The sequence below is a fragment of the Drosophila virilis genome, chromosome 4 (genome assembly GCF_030788295.1).
Source record: "Drosophila virilis strain 15010-1051.87 chromosome 4, Dvir_AGI_RSII-ME, whole genome shotgun sequence".
In the NCBI taxonomy this organism is placed as follows: domain Eukaryota; kingdom Metazoa; phylum Arthropoda; class Insecta; order Diptera; family Drosophilidae; genus Drosophila; species Drosophila virilis.
Genome location: NC_091546.1, coordinates 20,901,443 through 20,917,751, shown reverse-complemented (window position 1 = coordinate 20,917,751; position 16,309 = coordinate 20,901,443). Strand labels below are relative to the sequence as shown.

General features: G+C 40.7%; 1 protein-coding gene across 25 annotated transcripts in view; it reads left to right on the top strand.

The window, feature by feature from the left end:
• Ca-beta (Calcium channel protein beta subunit) overlaps positions 1 to 15,522 on the top strand; it is a 36,832-nt gene extending 21,310 nt beyond the window's left edge. The window contains exons 1-11 of one of the 25 annotated variants that reach the window (XM_032437597.2): positions 4,577 to 5,611; positions 5,728 to 5,945; positions 8,992 to 9,108; positions 9,169 to 9,390; positions 9,458 to 9,569; positions 10,411 to 10,443; positions 11,195 to 11,682; positions 11,743 to 11,910; positions 12,007 to 12,139; positions 12,656 to 12,916; positions 14,902 to 15,522. In XM_032437597.2, coding sequence (XP_032293488.1) covers positions 5,871 to 5,945; positions 8,992 to 9,108; positions 9,169 to 9,390; positions 9,458 to 9,569; positions 10,411 to 10,443; positions 11,195 to 11,682; positions 11,743 to 11,910; positions 12,007 to 12,139; positions 12,656 to 12,916; positions 14,902 to 15,377 — 2,085 coding nt within the window. In that variant the 5' untranslated portion in view covers positions 4,577 to 5,611; positions 5,728 to 5,870 and the 3' untranslated portion in view covers positions 15,378 to 15,522. Of the gene's footprint in view, positions 1 to 2,111; positions 2,269 to 4,576; positions 5,612 to 5,727; positions 5,946 to 7,605; positions 8,755 to 8,991; positions 9,109 to 9,168; positions 9,391 to 9,457; positions 9,570 to 10,410; positions 10,444 to 11,182; positions 11,683 to 11,742; positions 11,911 to 12,006; positions 12,140 to 12,655; positions 12,917 to 13,530; positions 13,686 to 14,074; positions 14,297 to 14,901 lie in introns of those variants that run through there. The other 24 variants (XM_070209344.1, XM_015172663.3, XR_004304348.2 and 21 more) reach the window with 24 other exon arrangements.
• Positions 15,523 to 16,309: the final 787 nt, after the last annotated feature.

Sequence of the window (16,309 nt, the reverse complement as noted above, 5' to 3'; positions counted from 1 at the left end):
TATGCGTGTGTGCATCCTTAGTCATGACCAATATATCGACTCGCATTAACAACAACAACAACAACAACAACAACAACAACAATGAAATCAGCCGCAGATGCAATAAAATCCTCCGACATATCCACGTCGCGCCCAGTCCGACAATAATAAGAAATGAAATGCCATTTATTAAGCATTAATAAGTGCGAGGGTCCATGTCCATCCATCCATTTGCGCTGCACTTGGCTTCGGTGCCCCGACATTGGACCGCGACCGGCTCTCCACCTGGGCGCTCTGACTCTGACTTTGACTCTGACTCAATCTGCGACTCTGACGATGCCTGTGGCCAGCCTCTGGCCAGCGTTCTCTCTATATTTCGTTGCCGGTTTAGCCAACAAACTTGCCCCTCGTTGGGTCGACTTACCGGCTTATGTACCTAAAAAATTCGAATAATAAAATTTCTTGAAAGTTTCTTTACCATCCGTGAGCATAACCATTCTTGCATGGCTCTAATTATCATTTAAGTGCAAATGGATTTATTTATCGATGTTGTCGACGGTAGCAATAGAAATGTTTGTCACTCATCGAGATTGTATATAATGCACATATGTATATAAAAACATTAAACTTATACAACCCTACATGATCGGCAAATTCATCAATTTCCATAGCTAAAAATATCTTTCAATCATTATACTGTGCTGTGTGCGTTCTGCTTATCAAAATTCACACCAAGTTTCTGAGAACAGCCCCAAAAATTGTTGAGTTTAGCGTTTAGCAGATACATCGTCGGTAACTTAACGAGATTCCACTGCATCTCGGTAAAAACAAAAAATGTGCAATTATGAAATATGAAGCTATTTAAAATGCAGAATGCGGCTACCACATCGGAAATGCTTTGGCCCAATGGACTGGAACTGAATCACGCCGAGCTTATTGGATACCGCGTTTAAGGCGAAAATAATTATGTACAGAGCCGAAGCTTGTGTGCATGTGTGTGTGTGTGTGTGTGTGTGTGTCTGCTTTAAAAAGTGAGTTACAGCCAAATTGAACTTTGGGACAATGTTGCAAGTGTAAATTATGAAAATATGTCCAAAATAGTTTCATAGATTGCATTAGGTTTTAAAGTAAATGTATACATTTTCGAAAATTTTAAATTAAGGACCTCATATTTGTTGATCAGCTTTAAATCTGACGCTGTTATTTAGTTGCTTTAAAATAGTTGAAGCAATGCAACTGCAACAAATTTGGTATTGCAACTAGCTGCCAGATATCTAATAGGTAACGCGTCTGATGCTTGTTTGCGCTTGCGCTGACAAAGATACTGCAAAACGAGTCGCGTTCATATTTTTTTTTTTTTTTTTTGGGTAAGCAGGTTTTAACTTTGGACAACAACAAAACGAAAAGAAATTGGAATTCCTTGTCTGGGCAGGCACCAACCAACACATGGCGTTCATTTGAGGCAGCAGTACCCCAAAAATAACCACAAAAGCGGCAACAAAACCGAGGCCCTCGAGCGCTGTACTTGTGCTTGATCAAGTGAACAGCAGACAGCGATGACGACAAGCGGAACGTCGTCGTCTGGCCACCAGAACAGAGAACAACAACAACAACCGACAAAAAATGAACAACAAGTTGCGCATGCTTAGCTGTTAGATACTCGTAACAGATACAGATACAGATACAGATACAAAAGCACGTGCAGCAGGCAAAGAAGTAAACGTTAAAAGGGAAATCAAGAAGCAAAAAAGGAAGCCAAATGTTTTACTTGACCTTGACTTTAAAATTCTCATTGCAAAAGCCAAAAATGTACACTGCACACATACACATACATATACATCAACACATACAAATTTACGAATACATATAGTATCTGTATCTTTGAATCGTTTGCCTCTGTAGTGCCTGCCTTTTCGCTTTAACGCTTTTATTTCGAATTGCAGCCTTTAAACAAATTAAAAAGCAACTGAACTTGAATTCGATATTGCTAAATTAGTTCTCATTCAGTTGGACATAAATATGTAGAGTTTTTCGACTGACTATCTAGTAATAAAACCCATCGATTTCTTGTTACCTTTTCAGATGAGTGCAGCTCCACCTGCACATAGCTCAGTTCTTATCCAAAATTAAGCTGAACACAAAAACCAGTCAAGCAATAGTCCTACCTATTAACCAATATGAGCACATAGAAGATCCCACACTATATGTATCTATATGTATAGTAGACAATACGAGCACAACTGAGCACTCCAGCAGTTTTTTACCCCAAGAGAATTGCGGAACCAACAGGTACGCCCAAATCGAATATGAATATGAATATATTCAAATTCCCTAGCTATATATATTACGTATCTTAATAAATAATATCGCACATCGAAGATGATCAGATGATCATAACAGCTGCATTTAAATAAATAATAATTCGGTCCTTTATCAAAAAATTACCAAATGTGAGATTTTTAGCTACACTTTAGTCAATGACTAATTTCTCTCTAAATTGACGAAAATTCTATTTTGACATCAAAGCCAATCCGATGGGCAACTCATAACGGTGTCCAGAACAAAGGGATGTGCGCACATGAGTTTGAACTGCGTCGTTGTCCCCATTTCGATCCTAAAGGTTGTGCAACGTAGGCGTACGGAGGAGCTGTTGCAGCTGCCACAGAGTTTGCCACACGACAAAAAGTCCTTTACGCTTGTCTTGCTGTTGCCCCTTCCTGTTCGATTGTCGTTTTCTCTTGTTAACCACCGCCTCGTGCTGCAGCGGAAAGGTGTTGCCTCAGACAATAAACTAATTAAATTTAATTTAAAACAGTCCGTGGCATTTCATAAGGCATCCTGCGGCCAGCAACCTCCAGCCCAGTCAGCCAAAAATGTTTCATATTTAATTGGCCGGCTGCTGTTGCTGGTGGCAAGCGAAACATGTCCTAAATTACCAGAGTGTGGCAGCAGCAGCAGCAGCAGAAGAGTGCTGACCAAATTAGAAGCAATAAAAAATTGTTAGACTGGCGGCGTGGGGGAGGGGTCTTACCTCCGTTAAGTCAAGGGGGTTACCGGGTAGACAGACTGCCAAGTACCGCGACATGTTCGCTCCTTGTTTTTTGCATCTGTTTCGTTTTTGCTCGCAAAAGCAGCTGTTAAAGCACTGCGATTTGATGTGCCTCTAAGCACAAGCAGGTGCTATCTGAGCTGGAGCCAAATGGAGTGGATGCACTAAGTCCGTGTCGGTGGCCTGTGTTAGCCCAGCGGCACGAGCTGGACAAAGCGTAGGCCGAGAAAACCCTAAATTGGCTTTTCCTATGGCGTTTTATTTTCCAAGTCGACTCGTAAAGCTTAATATGCACACACACATAACCAAACAAGAGCCCAATACTGATTTGTTTACCGTTAGCGGTCGACAGGCAATCAAAACGGCTCCGTGTTACCTGGTCCCGTGCCTGTGCCCCAGTGCCAAGGCCAGCACGCACACTAAACCCCATGATTATATTTGAAATTAAAGTCTCGAACCGCTTGCCACCGGTTGGCCAATCTGGATCTGCATGTGGGTAATTACCGGTGTGGTCAGAATCCATCGATATACCGAAATTAGAATTTAGCCGCAGTCTTCACAGAAAACTTAACCCCTTTACCTGCTGCAACTGGCTGCAGGCAGTTTGTGTTCATCGCAAGACTGTGCCCCATTTGAATTTGGACGGACTTTCGATTCCAATTCAAATTTACGATCAATTGCTTATTTGTATACAAACAAAACTAAAGCCAGCCCGGCGACCAATTATAGTTTCAGTAACTGCGCTGTGCCTCTCAAATTATTCAAATCGATTGTCAATTATGACTGACAAATGTGCGCTTATTTTGAATAGATTTGCATTCCGCTCAAAAGAATCTACATATGTATGCAATTAAGAGGATAAACCGTTATAGAAAGGAATACAGGACGCTTTGACTAAGGCGAACAATCAATTGACATTATTAAATATGGCCTATGTTTATTCTTATAAGGTTTAAGTCCTTTTAAGTATGTGCTCTCCGAATAGCTGACATAAAGTACTTCTTGAAATACATGTAAATAATAATATTTTTTATTTATAAAAGTCAAGACACACTTCAATCCCGCCTAAAGATATGCTGCACAAAAGATTGAAACATTCAAAGTATGCTCCACAATTTAGAAACACATCGAACAGAAAGCAGTGCAGAGAAATCGACAATATAGTTTAAATTTGTGATCAATTAACTAATTTATTAATTCTTATGCTAGTCGAAAAAAACACAGAAAATGTGCTGCATGCATTTTGTTACAGATTAAGAAAAGATATGCTCAATTGGGTTGGATAAGTTTCGTTCTATGCGTTGCACATTTGATGGCAAAATTGTAATACTCTTTGCCAGAGTACAATTATGCAGACATTTAATTGGCTTTCTTTTTTTGTCTATAAAATTGCTTACACTTGTTTTACAAGACCGTCAACGCCCACACCGAAGCACATACATATGTACCATTACATATTTACCATATACATTTTAGCTGTTTCAGCGACAATAAAAATACGTGCATTGCAGTTCGCTCACCTGTGCCACCTTTCGGCACAAGCTATAAAAAGTGTAAGGGAAGAATTGTGGATTCTCAGTGTATTGCAAGCCGCCGAAGATTCAGAGAACCATCCACAGACCATGAAGTTGATCGCTGCTTTTCTCATTGTGGTGTTCGCAGCGTGCGCGTGCGCCTCCTGCTCCAGCTATCAACCTGGTGTCGCATCGCCGCCTTGCCCAAGAAACTATCTCTTTAGCTGCCAGCCGCAGCTGGTGCCGGTGCCATGCAGTGCTTCAGCTGCCAGCTGTGGATCTGCGGGCGCATACACGGAGCAAGTTCCCTCTTACGTCTACTATGGAGATAAACTGCATGGATCGGGCTATATGTATCAAGCGTAGTTATAGTGCATTTTGCCAATGCCAGACAACCCCAAGAATATGAATTTTGTATCTACGTATCTTAGTATCTGAAAGTCCCTTCAACAAATTGTACTTTGATGAGGTAAACTTAGGAGGGCTAAGCGTTAAACACATATAATACAAATATCATTGTTTTTAAAATAATATTACTATTCGAGGGGCTTTCCATCGGCTCGATGCCACACAATCCCACAGTTCTATAGTACGTTGTGATATAGAAATGATTTTTGCTTAATGATTCGCTGATCATCTGCCCAACATCAGCTGCCGTAGGCCGGCTGCCCCCGAAGAAATGCGTCGGCTGCCAAAAATAATGTCGCCGTGTGCCTCCAACTCGGCATCTCGACATCTCGACGTCTACATATGTACATCGGTTCCACTCAGCCACAGTCGGAATTGTTGTCTTTGCGTTTGTGGTCGGTCGCAGCTCGTTTGTCGCCCATCTATAAAAATCGCCCATCGAAATCAAAAAACGGCCGTCGTGTTAAAGTGATCCTAAATTCGTATAAGACAAACATAAACTGAGCTGTTCTGTGCAATTTTGCAAATGTGATTCCTTCAACTATTGCCATGTGGCACATTCCAATCTTATGTTAAAGTTCATGCGTTTAGTCTGACCCAGTTTAGTTATGCTAAGGCCCGCCGTCGCCAGCTCTAGAAATTGATTAATTTATGTGCTTGTGTGAGTGTATTTCAATTTAATGATGGTCGTTAAAGTATTTGCCGGAGTGTTTGTTTATGTTTGATTTTATTCATCTGTTATATTTTTATTTTATTTATTTTTGTGTGGCACCAAAGATGATTGCATAATTTGTTTGGGGACAGCGCCACCATTAAGTGGTTCTCTGTTCGCTGATTAATCAGTTGATATTGCTGGCTCCATATCCATTTATATTCACACAACTACGATCCCGTGCTAATCCAACGCAACAACGGTCAACATGAAGAAGCTGCACCTGGGCGCCAAGCATAAGGCGAAGACATATAAACCCTTTAGGAATAATAAAAATCGTCGGGTAAGTGTACGTACGGACCCAGATCCGACATAGACCCGCGGCCCAACCCCTCTGGCCCGTTCCGGTTATTTTTATACACATGCTCTCGACGATCTTGGATCTCTCTTTACATTCCGTTCGTACTCTTGCTGTCAATTTGGCCATGTTATATACATACATATCTCTCAGCTCTTTGCATTTATTTTTGTTTGTGCCTATTTCAGCTACCTAAAAAAATTGTTACTACACGAAATGTTAGACTATAAAATAGCACTCTAGAGATTAGTGAGACAGGCCCATGCATAAATTTAGGGTATTAGAAATGGAGCAAAAATGCAAAGGCAAAACAAATATCAAAACGAAAATTCTTTCGATTTTGTTTATAAAATAATTATTAATGGGTTTTGCAGGGTTTTTGGCAAGTTCATGACTCGTTATCGTGTGTTTCGAATTAGCGAAAAAGGTAAACAATAATTTGCCACATTTACTTTGGCCAGAGCATATGAGCCAAGTATTATGTTTGGGGGCAAATGACATTCGCATTTCTCTTCGCCATTGGCTTACACACAACAAAACAATGGGACAAAGCGTAAGAAGAAGCATCAGTGAAAGAGCGCACTCTCCAAATAACATTCAAAACTGGCGCCTGCGCATTTGTGAAAGTGTAGAGTTTTTGGTTGTCTCGCCCCCCTTTCTCACTCTCTCTCTCTCTCTCGTTGTTTCTCTCGTGGACTCCGTCTGTGCTTCACTCAGTGGCTATGTGCTCATCTGGAAATGTTTCCTTTTCTCTCACTTTGGTTGTGATGATGGACAGCATAATGTTTACATTGTACTGCACACTGTCTTGGCATTTGCCGATCAGGTGCCAATAGGCGAATACACATACATGTACATGTCGATATTTCGTTTATTTTTGACATTACTTGATAATTCCCAAATGTCTTACATTTCTGCTTTTAGATTTTTTTTGATTTTAAAGCCTAAAAAATTCCTTGACCAACAACTTTCTCAACTTAACTACAGCGAACTGCAAAATGAACCAGCGCTTTCACTTAAACCAGCTCTAATTTGATTCCCCCAAGTGTGCCCACATATGTATTTACATGTACACTTGTATATGCATGATAAGCGTGGCTTGCCAACAGGTGGACGACCCTTTGCTTATTTTAGACAAATATCGATTTTCCGCACAGCAACAGAACTCTCGCAAGCCTCAATACCAGGGAAATTAAATTGTTTACTAGCTATAAATATGCGCAATTATTGATACATACACATGAATGTTGATTTAGCAAAGTGCATTTATAATACAGATAGTGTTTATAGGTGAATAAATCCGTGGTGCACACTGAGGCAAAATCGTTGCCATTGCACTTGAATTTCCAATGAACCTGATGAAAAGAGTATTTTGTTTACATTTCATATTGGCAAAGTGTGCATTTGCATTTGTATTCGAATTGAACGCACGTAGTACGTAGTACTCGTACTCGCATTCGCACTCATTGAATCTTTTTGAAATCGTATTCACATATCCAGAGTGGAAGAGCGGCGCAGTGGGGCGTTGGGGCAGAGGTTACTCCCAACAACATTTACGCACTGGAAGTGAGAAAAACTCTACACAAGTTTTCCCCCAAAGCGAAGCATTCATGAACACATTTTTCATTTTCCAAATACAGAAACACTTTAGTTTGCGTGCGGAATTGAGTTCGGGTGAATGTTGAATGCGAATGCGAAACTGAATGTCGTGGCAAAGGGCAGGAAACGGTATCTGAATCGAAATATGAATCGAATGAACGCCAGCTAGTAGACCGTAGACCTAAAACAATATCATATAAAAACCGACTCAAAAAAGAAACGGACGTGAAAAATGATATAAAAGTGATAAAGCAAATACAAGCTAAAATAGCAACATAAAATAATACAAATATAGAAGAAATTTCTCTCAACGGGCGCTCTCCCAAAGGCATTTCGGCTTGGGGTTTTCCAGGAATTTGTGTGTGCATATACAAAAAAAAAAAAAAAAAAAAAAAAAGCAAGCAGAGCATAGAATTACCGCGGGTCCAAATAACACGCCAAATATTTATTTTTAACTCAACAACAAGTAATCCTGATGCGCCAATAGCGTATCGATACGACGGACAAACGGGTAGCAAAAACAATATAATATACCGAGATTCGGCCAATCTTTTGAGAGGGGGTCTGACCAAGAAGTGTGAGGAAGCGGCGGAAATCAGCGTGTGTGCCTTTCCAGTTACATTTACCATTTACCGTTCACATTTACTGTTTGCCTGTGCCATTGGCTTCCAGAGTTCGTTATCTCTCTCGCTCGCTCGGTCTCTTTCGCTCTCGTTGAGGTTTGCTGGACATGCCAGAAGCCTAATCGCGGATTGCGGATTGTCCGTTGGCGTCCAAATTCTGAGCAACCAGTGGGGGAGATTGGACAAGGCAATAGTTATTATAGCTTCCTTAGACTGGTTTGTCGGCACATTCCTCCGGCTTTTGCGTGTTGGCGCGTCACTTGGTACTGACTCCCAACTCCCAACGACTCGACGTGGCCGTCATCGTCACCATTTGCGTCCGCTCCTCCGCAGCGTGGGTTCAACTGTGGCATTGGCAGCCACGATTTGTGCTCTTATTGTCGTTGTGCCGTTGTGTTGGAAACATCATCAAAATATCTTCATTCGAAGAAGATTATCGGGCTGACAGGCCCATGGTGCAGCGTGCATCATCCTCAGATGCTCCCTCAATTCAGGGCGGCCATAATCGAGAGTCTCGATTTGGCCTTGGATATACATCATACCAAAGCGGATACAATAAACTCTTCACTCAGGTGCAAAAAATATATATTTTCTATAACCAATACATATATATGTATAACCAGAGAGCGGTACTTTCTGATTTTTGTTAACGCATATTTTGATAATATGATCTCACTGAATTGTCCAGAGACTGGCTAGCACATGTTGATCCAGAACCTCTGGCAAGCAGCCAATTATCATAATGATAAATGTGTATTGTGTACATTGCCTCGATTAACAAGAAAATGCGTTGTGTTTTGCTTTTCCAGGGTTCTGCCGACTCGAACTACTCACAACCGTCATCCGATCTGTCGCTAGACGAGGAAAAGGAATCGCTTCGGCGAGAAAAGGAACGCCAGGCCTTAAGCCAGTTGGATAAAGCGAGGGTAAGTATTACTTGTATTACTTGTCGAAATCTATATTAATATATCCACATTATTTTATAGAGTAAACCAGTAGCGTTCGCTGTGCGAACCAACGTAGCGTACGATGGCACAATTGACGACGATTCGCCCGTTCAGGGTGGTGCAGTTTCATTTGAGATGCGGGAGTTCCTGCACATCAAGGAGAAGTATGACAATAACTGGTGGATCGGCAGACTGGTTAAGGAAGGCTGTGATGTGGGCTTCATACCCAGCCCCGCTAAGCTAGACAACATTCGCATGCAGGTGAGCATTGCTATTGACAGAAATTATCTTCGAAAATTAACTGGCTAATTTGGTATTGTTTTTGTAGAATCAAACTAGACCCTCAAGACTGTACGGCACAAAGGGCTCATCTAGTGGTAATCTGGGTGCGGGACAAGCAGGTGCGGAGCCATCACGAGGTAGCACACCCCCCACACCTGGTATGACACACATTTCATTCTCCTAATTTCTTTTGGGCGAGGTTTTATTTTGTATATCGTATCTTAATTTGATTTCAATGTAATATTTCCTTTTCGTATTTATGTCGTATATATTTTCGTCTGCGTTAATTACAATTATCTAACGAACGTCTCGTAACCAAACGAACGAACATTTAACATAACTATTATTATTCCACATACGTACTACAAATCTATACACGTGAGTGCGTCTCTCGATCAGCTCAGTACAACAACCAAGGTACTCCAAACCGATTGGCATCAATCACAAAGGACACAATTATAAGACACGGCTAATTTTGAGCTGAATCCAACAGTTGATCTTCAACCAGCTATGATCGTCCGATATGATTTACAACTGACTCGTAGTTTGCCGCGTACCGTTTTGAATTTTCATTTAGAAAAATCTGAATTTGGCAACACTGGGCTACAAAATTGCCGTAATTTCGTAAATTTTGTGTTCTATTTTTATCATGCTACATCCACATAATGAAACCGCAATAAGCAATTATATTTCACCAGCATTTGCCAAATGGTCCAGTCCAAAACTGACATAGATGTCTAACACTCTCTCCTGCATGATAGTCACTCAACAAATTGGTCTAGAACACATATCACACAACACGCCCACACGCAAACTCAAGCCTTTTCTTTTTTAGAGACAACTTACAGCACGCTCCTATTCATATCCTACTATAACTGTGTATAGTAAGAAAAAACGTATTAACTGCACTTAACTCTCTTTTACCTCACACAACAATAATTATAACCATATCCAACAACAACAATAATACCAACTACGTGATAAAAACGTGTTCCAAAGACCCCTATAGTACTACACCGCGCAAGAAACAAGGTTTGTCCACGTCTCTCATCTGGTAATCAGAAAATGCATATTCAATTCAACAAAATCTTGTGCTCGTCATGCTAGAAAATAATATCGGATAATTTGTATCTGTATCTTTATCCAATTGCGTTCAATTTCATTTCCATCTAGTGATACGCAATATGTTTAAGAAAATATGATACGATAATTATTACTACAAAATTGTTTTTTTATAATGCATAAAAACAAATCTTAAATATGATTTTGAGTGATTTCTTTAAGCGATATTATTAGCAATAGATACATTGGGCGTTGTTATTTTTTTTTTTGTTTGGTTACGCCCCTACTTTCGCTAAATGTAGAATTTATCTCTAGATGGATAGACATGTTAGCCAATCACTTCATATATCCTTAGACTTAAGGTATGCTTTAGGCTGAATTTCATCCTCGAGTTGGCATTTCAACAGCACTTCATATCGCGTGGTACGGTTGCAATTTTTAAAATACTCCCCGTATTGGACCCAACCACACACACAAACACTCACACACACGCCGAACACACATGCCCACACAATAAAGAAACTTTGATTTTACGATTTCAAAATTATATCTTCTGTACATAAACTTAATATTTGATTAAAAAAGAGTTTAGTTGTAAATTGGCTTGGCAACTCGTAGCGCTCGATCTTCGTACGTAGAAATCATAAACTCGCTCATCCTTTGCCATTATCTTTTCTTTCTGCCTGTTCGAAATGATACTAACAATCAGGTGACGAATCAGATTCCATGGGACCAGGACGACATGGCAAGACACCATTAGCAACGCCACCCAATAAGGAGAAGCGCAAGCCTTTTTTCAAGAAACAGGAAACAGCCAGTCCGTACGATGTGGTGCCATCGATGCGGCCCGTTGTGTTAGTGGGTCCAAGCCTTAAGGGTTACGAGGTAACCGACATGATGCAAAAGGCGCTCTTCGATTTCCTTAAGCATCGCTTCGAAGGACGCATTATCATAACGCGCGTTATGGCCGATATATCCCTGGCGAAACGATCTATAATGAACAATCCATCGAAGCGTGCCATCATGGAGCGTTCCACCAGTCGGTCCGATTGTCTGGGCAAGGTGCAGGAGGAGATCGAGCGCATCTTTGAGCTGGCCCGTTCACTGCAGCTGGTCGTACTCGATTGTGATACAATCAATCATCCGTCACAATTAGCAAAAACTTCATTAGCGCCAACAATAGTTTACTTAAAGATTAGTAGTAGTAAGGTAAGGCATTTGTTCACATAAAAACGAAATGAATACTATAATTGATTCATCAATTTGCAGGTTTTACAGCGTTTAATCAAATCACGGGGCAAATCGCAAGCTAAAAACTTATCCGTACAAATGGTTGCTGCCGAAAAGTTAGCCCAATGTCCACCCGAAATGTTCGATGTAATTTTAGATGAGAACCAATTGGAAGACGCCTGCGAGCATATCGCCGAATACTTGGAGGTTAGTGAATTATACAAATATACTTATATTCACACATTAAATCTATATATATGTGTATACATAATTTATATATATATACTAAACCATGCCATACAGACATATTGGAAAGCCACGCATCCAGATATTCGCACAGGCACAACAGTACCGGCCATTGCTAGACCGATACCGTCTCAGGAGGTGTCGGCATCACCCTCCGCCGATCAAGCTCGCTTGGGTCCAACACCACCAGGTAACGTCAGAGTCAGAGAATGGTGTTCATTTAATGAACGCATAGTCATCATATCATATCATAGCGTATCGTAAACCCCTTCACTAAAAGTCGTGAAATTTTAAAGATATAAAATCCAATTGCCCACTATCTCATCCACAATCCGTTTGGCAATCGAGAGAAACAAAAAAAAAATCAATCCATAGATATTCGGTCCAACAGCCCATAACATATTGAATAAGTCACAAAACGACTTTATCAGATGATCAGTAAAACTAGTTAAGCATTTTATTTATATTTTTTTTTTTTTTTGATTTCGACATAATACACAGTACTTAACTTACATAAATATAACAATAACATGAATATATACTCACATTTGCAATACACGATTTTTTACAACTTTAATCACATATAACTCGTACAAATACAATTCTAAAATTTGTCTTTCTCAAATTCAAATTCCCATGACTGTACCGAAAACCAATCGATGAATTTTCTTGCTCTCTCTCCGCATTCGCGTGCCTGCGCTAACAGTCGATGGCGAGGAGTTTGATGAGCACGAGCCTAGAATGGCGAGTGCCGAGCGTGAGGGTAGTCGGGAGCGAGAGCGAGAGCGAGACAATGGCAGTAGGGAAAGAGAACGCGAAAATGAACGAGACTATTGGGATAGAGAGTTCAACAGAGATCGCAGTTCGAAAGACAGAGAAAGAGATTTGGAATGGGAGCGCGAGCGAGCACGCGAATGGGAAAGAGAGCGAGAAAGGGATTGGGATAGAGAGTTCGATTGGGACCAAGGTAAATTCTACTGTTATTTATAATTTGGTTATGTAATCGCATAATTTCAACAGCAATTTATAAGTAATACTTTCGAATAGTATTAAACGTCATATTCATATTCCCAGTAATTGTCATTAAAAAACACACACAAAGTTACAAGATTTTGTTAAACCTATTGTCAGCCAATTGCTAGAAACTATCCATGTCTAAGTTATACACACATAGTTATAGATATACCTAGATCAGCTTATCACATAGAGTTACATTTTATTTGATTTTATTTATATTTCGTTCACAAGTCATGGCTAGTTTTAAAGGTATTTACATATACACCGATTATTCACCCATTTTGAAATTAAGTTCCACATGTTAGAGGTATTCTTGCGATTCCCATAGGTAGCCAAAGTAAAACTCTTAAGTGGGGCACATAGTAAATCTCGCTCACCATATTCAGCGGTTTTTAGTATACAACTTCATGATTTTATATTTTCATTCTCATAGGTATTCTGACGTATCCATTTGACGTCAGGATTCCATAGCTTTTTTTTTACGTAGATTAAGTTGTTAACACTTTTGCTTTCTTCTTCATTTTGTTTATTATTTATTTGATCTTTTATGCAAACACTTCACAGCATTCACAGCACGAGACATACCCGGTTCCTTTACAACAATGCTATAATTCAAATCCAATTACCAAGATCAACACAAAAGCGATATCAACAGTACAAAGAAAAAGACAAATTATGTCCAAACGTTTCAATCAAATCAATAATAAGGAGTCTGTTCCAGTTTTCGGTATCGAATGTCCCTCATCCACGATGATCAACGAACGCAACTCGAACACGATACAAACTCAATATCATGTTGTTTCGAGTCCAAATGAGGTGCACATTCCTTAGGAAATTTCTGTTTTCGCCTGTTATTCGGGCGCATTTCGGAGCCCCCATAAAAAACTGTTAACCGTACTATTTAAAATCTCTTTACTTTCAAAATATTTTCTGCTTGAGTTCTGCTAACAATACTAACCCGAACGACCTTAAGCCCATTGTCACCGGAAGAGTATCTGTGATTCTTAAATGCATTAACCACAATTCATAAAATACATAGTTAGGACTCGTATCAAAAAACATATTATTGTCTAAATGTGCATTTGCCATGTTTTGTACTCGTTTCTAGTTACTCCTGGCGTCGTGCGCCTCTAGTGTCCTCTCGTCCTCGTCCTTCTACTTGATTCCCACATTGCTCGGGTCCAGTCTAAGGCTCAGGCAACAACTCAGTTCAGTCAAATAGTTTGATATCTTGTCTTGTTTATTGAATATTTTATTGCCGTTCATCATTTCAAGTTAGAATCCTCAACTCATTCAAATTGTATTCGTTATTAAGATACATGTTGGCTTAGTGAGTATATTCTGCCAAAGGCGTTCAATTTCGCTTTAATTTGTTTAATCTGTTCAAAGTAACCTACGCAGATTTAAATTATTGGTTCATTACCACATTCCCCTTCCCAAATATTAACTGCGATATGTTTGGTTGTCGACCTGAATGCAATCATTGTTTTCTTTTATTTTGTATTAGTCCTTTAAGTATAGAGCATAGAGAGAAACAAAAAAACCTTCCATCCATTTATATGTTTATTTATTTATAACCAAAATAGAGAAATAATATGACTTCTACGTCTTTATTAGTTTTACAAGATTTATGTTTTTTCTAGTCCTGCTTTACCCAACTCTAACCCACTTGCAAAAATTTATAGTGTATCAGTACTTGTCGTAAGGAAAGTTCTGATTGTAATATGATACCAAGCAAAATATATGCACACCCGTGTTACTAAAACATCTGTATTTGTTTGTCAAATGACTTTGGAGAATTATCTTTGCCTATTGATGCATTCGAATGCTTTGCTTTTGGTTTGTTTTTAGTTGAGTTTGTTTTTTGCGTTGAACTGCCAATTGATCACCTGATTAATGCTTGACTTAGACGAACCTGTGTTAACCGTATTGCAGGAGGTGCCTCTTACCATCATAGCCGTCGTCCGGCCTCAGGACGACATCAGGAGCGCAGCGTGGGCAGCGGCGGAGTTGGCCACGCGGCCGGCTATGAGCGTGACAGGGAACGCTACGAGCGGCAGGAAAGGGAACGACTCCATGCACGTGATCGCGACCTTATGCACTACGATCTTAACAGCGACGAAATGCTGGACGAACGAAATTTTGAGTATCCGGCAATGCGCAGCGGGCCCAGCGGCGCCTCCCACCATGGTCATCTGTCGCGCGGCGGTCGACTTCTGGACGATACAGAATTTGAGCGTGAGGATCGACTGCTGGGCAGCTCAAGATCACGCTACGGACCCGGACCCTCGACGCGCATTGACGATCCCCGTGATGTGCCGCGCGCAGCAGCTATTGTGGATCGCGATCGCGATGAATACAGTCCGCACAGAGGTGGTGGAAGTAGTAGGAGAATGCTGAATGCCATGTAGGAATCGTGGATATAGGGGTGGGATCAGATCGATTCGAAAGCGCCAGGTTTGATGGAAGCACGTGACAATAGTTTTGATCTTGACACGATACACAAATCGAAACCCAAACCGCTGCTCAGACAGCACTCACACTCTCAACCTCAATCTCAGCCTCAATCTCAGTCGCAACCACATCACTCTACACACTCATACCCGGCCAGGCAACGCAGCGGTCAGTGGTTGTCATCGCCGTCGTTTTCCCAGTCGCAAACCTCGTTCAGTCATCAACGGCCACGCGAACACTTTCCGTTGCGACACCAGCCACTGTCCTATCCACAGGAACGCCCACACAGCCAAAGCCATCATTTACACTCGTATACTTCCAGTTGCACATACCCAGCCACCTCCGACTTCAAGTCCTCTGCGCCTGTGCGCTCCCAACACTATCCTCGTGATGCGTTCCAAAGCACCTCATTTTCAAATCCGGTGTGCAACAGCGACGCCTATAGAAACCGAATCAGACACAAAAACTCAGCCAGCGGCTCCATCTCGAATACACCGGACTTCGATTGGTCATCGTCATCCTTCTCGAATATCGATGCAGTCACACACGCAATACGTAATAAGATAATTGTTGAGGAGGACGAGGAGGATATACTAAGCACGGATAGGTTTTATTGAAGAGATTTCAGCGACACGACACACAAGGCACAAAACGCTTTCATAGTATCGTATTGCGACAGGCAAGATTATGCAAAGATATTTTCAGAGCGACATTGCACAATATGTTTCAAAACTGATCCAAATAAATAGGCTCTACCCAAAACCGGGGGACAGCATTCATAAGACAGCTTCACATAATAAGAGACAAACCGAATACAAGAGTACTACAAGTATAAATATGTATAAGGCTAATCATTCATACACACGTAGCATACTTAATTCAGTGCCAA